Genomic DNA, 10,004 nt, shown 5'->3' with positions numbered 1-10,004 from the left:
ACTAGACTATAGACTAGACTATAGACTAGACTATAGACTAGACTATAGACTAGACTATAGACTAGACTATAGACTAGACTATAGACTAGACTATAGACTAGACTATAGACTAGACTATAGACTAGACTATAGACTAGACTATAGACTAGACTATAGACTAGACTATAGACTAGACTATAGACTAGACTATAGACTAGACTATAGACTAGACTATAGACTAGACTATAGACTAGACTATAGACTAGACTATAGACTAGACTATAGACTAGACTATAGACTAGACTATAGACTAGACTATAGACTAGACCATAGACTAGGCTATAGACTAGACTATAGACTAGACTATAGAGAGACTATAAACTAGACTATAGACTAGACTATAGACTAGTCTATAGACTAGTCTATAGACTAGACTATAGACTAGACTATAGACTAGACTATAGACTAGACTAAGACTAGACTATAGACTAGACTATAGACTAGACTATAGACTAGACTGTAGACTAGACTATAGACTAGACTATAGACTAGACTATAGACTAGACTATAGACTAGACTATAGACTAGACTATAGACTAGACTATAGACTAGACTATAGACTAGACTATAGACTAGACTATAGACTAGACTATAGACTAGACTATAGACTAGACTATAGACTAGACTATAGACTAGACTATAGACTAGACTATAGACTAGACTATAGACTAGACTATAGACTAGACTATAGACTAGACTATAGACTAGACTATAGACTAGACTATAGACATAGACTATAGACTAGACTATAGACTAGACTATAGACTAGACTATAGACTAGACTAGACTAGACTATAGACTAGACTAATAGACTAGACTATAGACTAGACTATGACTAGACTAGAACTAGACTATAGACTAGACTATAGACTAGACTATAGACTAGACTATAGACTAGACTATAGACTAGACTATAGACTAAACTATAGACTAGACTATAGACTAGACTATAGACTAGACTTATAGACTAGACTATAGACTAGACTATTAGGACTAGACTATAGACTAGACTAGACTTCATACTAGACGATAAACTGGACTATAGACTAGACTATTGACTACCATATAGATTAGACTATAAGACTAGTCTATAGATTAGACCATAGACTAGACGATAGACTAGAATAGACTAAAACTACTACGACGTATCAAAAGGTTTATAGGTTAGAAAAAGTACCGAAAATGTCATGAGGGTTCCGCGGTATTTTACAATATCTAAAAGTACTAAAGTACTGAATTTTCATGCCTGCTACTAAATATCAAAAATATTTTAAATAATAATAACAACAAATAATAAATATTCCAGAAGTGTGTTAGAAAAATGTTTGTTGCGGTCACCTCATCGAATTAATAAACCAATGACAATGTAGTAGTGGTAAATAACAACAACAATAAAACAAATCAAAAAGTTTATTTTACTATTGTTGTTATTATATTTTGTTTTATTTTATAATAATATGTTTTTTTATTTTTGTTTTTGCTTATTTTCCTTTACACACATTTTCTCCTAAACAAGTTCTTGAGCAGAAAAAGTTTTTCTCATAAAATTAAAAAAACCAAACAAGTTGTGTCGTGTCAGTCAGTCTTCTATCGTGCGTCGTTGGGAGTGGTTGTATTTAGTAAATTGTTTTTTTAAATTAAAACCCAGTGAAGGAAACTTATTTGTGATTTAAGGTGAGTTGTGTTTTTAATTAAAATTTTATGAATATTCATAATTCATTAATTATGTATTTTAAATTGCAAAAACTTTCACTTGCACTTTTATGCAATTTTTCTGCTTGTGAGATATAAAAGAGAAAAGATAAAGTGCAAAGAGCATTTTAAAGAGTAGATAAATATTTGGTTTTTTCATTTTCTGACATTCGCACTTTTCGGTTGAATAAGTTTTTTTATTGTAATTTTATTTTTCTGTCTGGCTTATTTACATTTTAATTAAAAAAAAACTCTGTTGCAAAATAATTTTGCAAATTAAAACTTTAAATATTGAACAAAATACAAAGGTTAAGTTTGCTAAATATTAAACATTTTAATGTTATTATATTTATGCATTCATGCCACTTTCAATTTAGCTTAAATTATGCAAATTACATACACATGCATAAATTAGTGTTAATTTTTTAGCAAAATTAATTTTTCATAAATATTCCAAATAGGGTTAAAGGTGTTGTCATATTTAATTTTAGTAAAAGTTTTTTTTTTCACTTCTTATCTACTTAATATTTTTATAATTATCAATCCATAAGTAATCTGATAAAAAATTTTAAAAAGCCACATAACCTTAAATTATTTCAATTTTAATTGCAAGTGGTTAAAGTACATTTTTTTTTTTTGCTCAAGTCATACAAAACTTGTTTTTAAAATTTGTACCTATAAGATTTTTTTAAACTTGATACTTTTACTTGATTTGTTTATTAAATTGTTTTTATTACATATTGCAAATTAATTTTGTAATGAGAGAGGGCTTGAGTTTTGTAGCATCTGTGATTCTATTATAATCTTGTTAATTAAAATAATGTAATCTGAGTCCAGAGATAAGGTTTAAATATTTAAATCAATTAGCAAATTTACTTTTTGTAATAATTACCCCTACACTGTTTCCACAAAATATACTTTTTACAATTCTAAAACTTGCTCACTTTTTAGTAGACGTGTAACTAGACACAGAGGTGTCACTTTTGACATTTAAAAAAGTCTAAAATCAGCTTTTGTTTGATTTTGAAATTGTTTGGTGAGAAGAGGTATATAAAATACAGCTAAAAAAAATTATTGAATTCGTTTTGTGCGAAAGAGAGGGAAATAGTTTTTTGCTCGTGACGCCTCTGTATACCCTGTGGCCTAACATTAAAGTTCTATGGTTGAAGCAAAAAGTCAAGATTTTGTAATTTCTGAAATGTCCTGATTTTGACAAACAAAATTGTTAGAAAAATTTAAAAATTGGCTTCTTACAACCTTCATTCTACTTCTCTTTTTACAAGGAAAGTATATTTTTAGAACTTTTGAAACGATCTAGAATTCACTTAGCTTTACGAAATAAAACTTTTCACTCTAGATTCCTCTATATAATCTGAAAGGTAATTCGTTTCGAAAAAGAAAATGTTCTTCCAAATCTCATATTTGCTATAATTATAAGCAAATGTCATGGTCCTTCCAGCCAGACTTTTAAAAAAATGCAACTAAAATACTAATCAAAATATGTCTTGATTCGGAAAAGAATCAGAGAAATTCTAAAATGGAAGTCTACTGAAAATCTAAAGGTCCAAACACATACAATACTTTACAACGAACTGCGACTGACAGCTACGCAACGTAAAAAAAGTGATGTCCAATCGTTGCGTTGCTAAGTCGTGCACAAGTTTGACGTCTTGATTGTGACCGCTCTCATTTAAATACATACAGTAAACACGGGCTGTCAGTCGCAGTTCGTCGTAAAGGATTGTATGCGTTTGAACTTTAACCTATACTAATCACAAAAAAATACATACAGTAAACACGACCCGTCAGTCGCAGTTCGTCGTAAAGGATTGTACGTGTTTGAACCTTATGCTATATTAATCACAAAAAATTAGGAAAAATACATCAAAATTATTAAAATTTTAGACATTTAAAAAAATAATTTTTTTAATTTCCAAATTATTATTTTTTATTTCCTAGTACAAAAATCAACTGATAAATTTGAATATTGCGTCATAATGACATTATATACATAGTATGTATATATCAAATATAAATGTACTACACGCTTTATAAATCTCATATAATATTGCAGGTGTCATGCTTGTTTAATGGAAAAATATAAAAAACGTCTGCTATTTTTATAATGATTAAGAATTATTTAATATTATTGTTATATATAAGTTTTTTCTGATGTTATCAAATAGACGGTGAATATTCTTTTATAATTTGGTTGCGGAAATTAAACGTATTTTTTTTGTTTTCAAATAAGGATAAATTTATCTTTTCTAAATATTGCATCTTACTCAAATGATTTTAATATGAAATGGATGGACTAAGCAAATGACAAAGAGTAATACTGAAAAGCACTTAAACTTATTACATTTCTTCAAAATTGTGAGTTAAATAGATGATAATTATAAATGATATGTTAACGATAAATCGGTATTCAGAAAAAATAATTTTGTTCATTCACTCCTATTCTGCATTTCGATTACGTTTACGCATTCAGTTACGCAACGATCGTAAAAAGGTATTCCAACAAAAAAACTAAATCGTTAGAAAAAGAAGAAGCAATTCCAATTCGTTTCAATGCTTTACGCATCTGTGTATTCTGCGTTATGATCGTACCTACTTTTTTGTAAGTTGTTGTTTATGTGGCGGAGAGTCGAATCGAAATGCAGAATAACAAAGTTGCCAAACGGAGGAAATTTCGATTCGAATTGAAACGCAGAATAGGGGCGATTATAATTTGAAATATCTTGTCATATATGTACATATGTATGTAGGATTCGAACTTAAGCCCTAAAAAAGTATTCAATTAATAAACGTGTCTGCCTACTCAAAGTTCGCTCTGTGAATAGGGCTCTACGGTTCAGAAGAAAAGTTATATAAGCTCTTATAAGGTGGCTGGAAACTGAGCCGAGAACCTGAACCGCTAACAGCTCGCCTACGCAATAGGATACAACGTTGTTCTTAATAGTTGCCTAATGCAAGCATGCAAATTTATGGTAACAAAATTAAATGCTTAAGAAAAAACAAAAAATTTAAAGGACAGGACGAATGGGGTAATCGACTAGGTCGAGGATATGAAATAGAACTTTACATAGAATTGGGACAGGTCCCACGAACATCCATGCCAGAACAGTTAAGTATAAAGGTCAAGTACTGGCTGGCCTGAACGGTCACTAAGCAGGAAGGTAAAGTACTTACTGACCTAAATGTGCATGGATTTCTGGGGCTGACAAGTGAATCCTTTGGTAAAACCAGAGACACTCAGAACACTACAGATATGTTTATCAACTTACATATTTTATACACTTTTCAGTTTAAAAGAGAAAACTTTTTATTTATAATCAATATGATCTAGAATTTGATATTGAACAAATCATTTTATAACCCTGAACTCTATTGTTTGCTAAACTAGTTATAGAATAGATTTATTTTACTATCGAAAAAAAAAACGTAATTTGTTTTCAAAACAAAATTATCACATCTAGATAAGGAATCATTTTGATAAGTTTCACTAAAATTTCTTTCAAATTCAAAGCCTCTAAAATTAAAAGAATTTTGGAAATGGTGTGATAGTGTTCGCTATTATGTATTTATCTTACTACTCCCTATTTATTATTTATATAAACATAGCCATACGACTGAAAAAATCGTACCATAATATTATTATCTCGAAACTTTCCGTCCAATGTTTTTGTGTTTTTTTTTTACTATAGTTTCTCTCTACAGTTTGCTTTTTTGCAAACGAAGATGACTTGGCACAAGTCCCAAAAATAAAAAAAATAAAAACATTTAAATATTTTTCGGCTGCTCCCACCGGCAATAATAGTTTTTGCCTTTTTTCAGATTAAATGCGGGTATGGCCTTTATTTTTTCTAGTTTTCGTAAACAAATAGAAAGTAGTTTTTTTTCATAAAAGTTTAGAGAACTTAACATAGAAAAAGACGGTAATATTCTATGGAACTTAAAAAGAAAACGATAGATAAACTACTGCTGGCGTGATGTTTAGGAGAAAATAAACAGATACAGATAGAATAAAAAAAAGTAAACAAAAGAGCAATAAATATTTTGGTTAATTAAGAAAAAATGAGAGAACATTTTCATAAAATACAACAAAAACCGGTATTTTATAAAAGAGATTAATTAATTTTAATAAATTTTTTGTTTAAAATTTTAATAAAATTGAAGAATTTGCTACTTTTAAGAGAGTTTTAAATAATAAAGAGAAAAAGATGCAAAACAAAGAAAGTTGACAGACCAGCCCCATGTTTTTTTTTTTTTTTTTTTTTTGTAAAATTTGTTTTGTTTTATTAGTTTAGTAACCATCTCTAGTGTTGTGTTGTGCCGGTTAGAGTTTAATCTGTTTTAAATTAATTCCATTATTTGTTTTTTAATAATTTTACAATATTTTCATATAATTTGTATGAAATCTTATCAAGAAATTATACTATATACGTGTTATCAGTTGTGTTTTCATACAACTTGTTGTACAATTCCTCTCCCGTTTTTACTTTTTTCATCCATTTAGTCGGTTGTACATTGCATAACCTTAAATACGTTTATAAAACGAGAAGAGTGCAAAAGTACAAATATTTTTTTTATTAAATATTTTATATTAAAGTTTACTATCAGTCTTGTTTTCGTTTTGAAGCCAAAACGTATTGCAGGGGAATTTTAAAGAAAAAAAGTTAATTTTTGTTTAAAAGAGTAAAAGAATTTGCAATATGTTTTCGTTACGTTTGGCCACCCGTTGTTTAAATGCCGCTGCTCCGACTTTTTTGAGAAATAATACAATTAATCGGACAATTATTTATGCTGGGGTAAGACAATTTTCACTTAATATTGTTTGTATTAAAAAAATAAAACATGTAAAAGTATAAGTTTATAACTTAAAGTTTAAATATCAATTAGTCAGTTAAACAATAAACAAATTTAATCTAAGGTTTATTTATTTGCTACTTTGCAGTATTTTAAGTTTTATAAATCTCTATAGTCTTTGCCTATCGTGAAATAAACCAGCTCTTCGCTTTTGACATTTCCGATCCGAGTTTAACCTACCTTCATTGGCCGCTTAAACAAGTAAACAAAAGAAAATAACGAGTTGAGTTTATGAAAACTTCATTGCTATAAATCCTGTTCTTTATGATCTTCATAGACTATTCTCTAGAGTAAACCGTAGACTTTTCCATATAACAATGGACAAGGACTTGTCAATTGACTAGCGTATGGAATAGTCAATAGAACATTTCATAGAGTATACAATGAACTAATCCATAGATTAATAAACTAGTTGACAAACTAGGAAATAGTTGAGTCAGTAGTCTGGTCCATAGAAAAGTCTAAAATCGTCCCCGTACTTAAATTCACACATATTTTCTTACTTTTCTGATAACTTTTAACTATTTCAGATAAAAATCTGTAGTACAAATCAGGTGGTCCAACTAAGTTTATTTTTATTAGTTATTAAAAAGATTTTCTATTGGCATGCTATCAGATATTTTTCGCACTATCTAATCTAACAATACATACTTATAATTTTGTAAACAAATATAGCAACAAGTTGCTCAAAGATATCAAACCTAGCATTACTATAGATGTATGTAGGGCTTTGACGAAATTCTTCTAAAATCATAATTTAACGATAACTCGCATCATTTCATTTATAGACTTGATTTAAACAATAAAAAATTTCAATTCTTTATAAAATTCTTCTTCAAAACAAAAGTGCAATAAACAGTGCAAGTCAAAATTTAAAATAATCAAATCATTATCAAAAAAAAAATACAAAAATCCATCAACCTTTCACCCTTAAGTGTTCATTTTCAAACAATAAAACATAATACTAAACTACCAACACGTCTACATTTTCAGATGGCAACTAAAATTAAAACTGGACCCGTTGTTGATATTTTGGGTGATGAAATGACCCGTATCATTTGGTCTTCCATTAAGGACAAATTGATTTTGCCCTTCTTGGACATTGAATTGCACACATACGATTTGGGTATGGAGAATCGTGACAAGACTGCCGATCAGGTTACCATCGATTGTGCCGAAGCCATTAAGAAGTACAATGTTGGTATTAAGTGTGCCACCATTACTCCCGATGAGAAGCGCGTAGAAGAATTCAAATTGCAAAAGATGTGGAAGAGTCCCAACGGTACTATTCGTAACATTCTCGGTGGTACTGTATTCCGTGAAGCTATTACTTGCAAAAACATTCCCCGTTTGGTCAGTGGCTGGGAGAAACCCATTGTTATTGGTCGTCATGCTCATGCCGATCAATACAAGGCTACCGACTTTGTTGTTCCTGGTGCTGGCACCTTGACCATGACTTTTGTTCCTGCTGATGGCAGTGCTGAAATCAAACATGAAGTTCATCAATACAAGGGTGCTGGTGTTGCCATGGGTATGTTCAATACCGATGCCTCCATTGTTGACTTTGCCCATGCCTCTTTCAAATATGCTCTTTCCCGCAAAATGCCCTTGTACTTGAGTACCAAGAACACCATCCTCAAGAAGTACGATGGTCGCTTCAAGGATATCTTTGAAGAAATCTACCAAAAGGAATACAAGAAGGACTACGAGGCCGCTGGCATCTGGTACGAACATCGTTTAATTGACGATATGGTTGCCTACGCCATGAAATCCGAAGGTGGTTTCGTTTGGGCCTGCAAGAACTACGATGGTGATGTACAATCTGATTCCGTTGCCCAAGGTTATGGTTCTTTGGGTCTCATGACCTCCGTTTTGATCTGCCCCGATGGCAAGACTGTTGAATCCGAAGCTGCCCACGGTACCGTTACCCGCCATTACCGCATGTACCAACAAGGCAAGGAAACCTCCACCAACCCCATTGCCTCCATCTTCGCCTGGACCCGTGGTTTGTTGCACCGTGCCAAGCTTGACAACAACGAAGAACTCAAGAAATTCGCCGAAACTTTGGAAAAGGTCTGTGTCGATACCATCGAATCTGGTTCGATGACCAAGGATTTGGCCATCTGCATTAAGGGCATGAACAATGTTCAACGTAGCGACTACATGGAAACCTTTGAATTCATGGATAAATTGGCTGAAAACTTGAAGAAGGCTATGGCTTGACTATCTACTCCTGAGGATAAGAAGTCTCATCTCTAGATTTGAATCTAGTGGATTCATATTTAAGATTTGTATTTGTATGTTTATTTTTAAATAACGCATCTTTTTGCATTTTATGTTTTAATTTTATTTTATAATACATCCTAGATAACAAAAAAAAAAAAAAAAAAAACAACAACACCATATTGGCGTTTAAGAAACGTTAAATTATAAATAAAGAAATTCACCTTTTTTGTACTTTCCAATATAAAAGACAAACGTTTGGAAGTTTTATTTAATGGAAGTATAATTTCATCTCTATAAGAAATTTGGATTGAATTCAGAAATTATCTTTTAATGATGACTGTTGGAAGGTCTCATGTCTTTCCCTTTTTGGACATCGAATTGCATACATAAATTTTGTGTATAGAAAACCGTAACAAGCCATTGACAAACAGAATACTTGTGTTAAGTGTTCACCATCATTCATCGATGAGTAGCGCATTATTATGTGTATGAGCTCCCTTCAGTTCCAATTAAAATTCCAATTCACTTGTTTAACTTTGTTGTTATTTATAGTTTGTTTTGCAATAATCTTTTCAAACGCGGGTCTTAACATGCAGACCCCAAAGGGTAATACGAAGAAAGCTTTCTGTTTAATCTTATAGTAGCAGTATTACAAACAAATCATCTTTGTCTGCAAACTAATACAAATGTTAATTTACACATTCTTTTACTATGTAGGTAATTTCTATTTTCAATATCACGTTTACAATTTACTTAAATTGATTCTTCATTAGAATATGTCAAAGTATTTCAAAATCATTATTTCGTGTTCTGCAATTCTTGACAAGACAATAACAGAAATTCCTATTCAAGGTTATAAAATTAACATTTAAACAAACTCACAAAATGCCGCCATCAATTAAATTTGTCCCGTAACAACAACAACAATAACCCACAGTTTGTACTAAAAGGTCTTTAACCCAGTGTCAATATAAAAGTATAGATTTCACTTTCGAACTGCAAAAAAAGAAAGAAATATTAACCAAAAAGGCAAGTGGCTACAGTATTAGCAAACTCTTTTATCGTTTTGTGTACGTTCGAAGAGTTTTAAAAGAATGTGTCCACTTTGTAGAACTGGCGCTAGTCAAATGTCCGTAGAACACAACATACCACTATTATTCAATAGCCGTAGCTATACG

The 10,004-nt window shown here is 30.8% G+C and overlaps 1 protein-coding gene across 2 annotated transcripts; it reads left to right on the top strand.

Moving 5' to 3' along the window:
* The first annotated feature begins 1,557 nt into the window (after positions 1 to 1,557).
* Positions 1,558 to 9,078, top strand: LOC119602834 (isocitrate dehydrogenase [NADP] cytoplasmic). 2 transcript variants are annotated; one of them, XM_037954594.1, is made up of 2 exons: positions 1,558 to 1,713; positions 7,594 to 9,078. In XM_037954594.1, exon 2 carries the CDS (start codon positions 7,594 to 7,596, stop codon positions 8,821 to 8,823), a length of 1,230 nt encoding a protein of 409 aa, XP_037810522.1. In that variant the 5' UTR covers positions 1,558 to 1,713; the 3' UTR covers positions 8,824 to 9,078. The 2 variants fall into 2 exon arrangements, with proteins under 2 accessions (XP_037810522.1, XP_037810521.1); XM_037954593.1 differs by lacking the exon at positions 1,558 to 1,713 and adding an exon at positions 6,026 to 6,542.
* The last annotated feature ends 926 nt before the right edge of the window (positions 9,079 to 10,004 follow it).

Source organism: Lucilia sericata, unplaced genomic scaffold (assembly GCF_015586225.1).
Source record: "Lucilia sericata isolate MDLA Ls3-8-SP2 unplaced genomic scaffold, ASM1558622v1 Contig000256F_arrow, whole genome shotgun sequence".
Lineage (NCBI taxonomy): Eukaryota > Metazoa > Arthropoda > Insecta > Diptera > Calliphoridae > Lucilia > Lucilia sericata.
The sequence above is the reverse complement of the archived record's forward strand: the minus strand, read 5'-3'. Positions and strand labels throughout refer to the sequence as shown.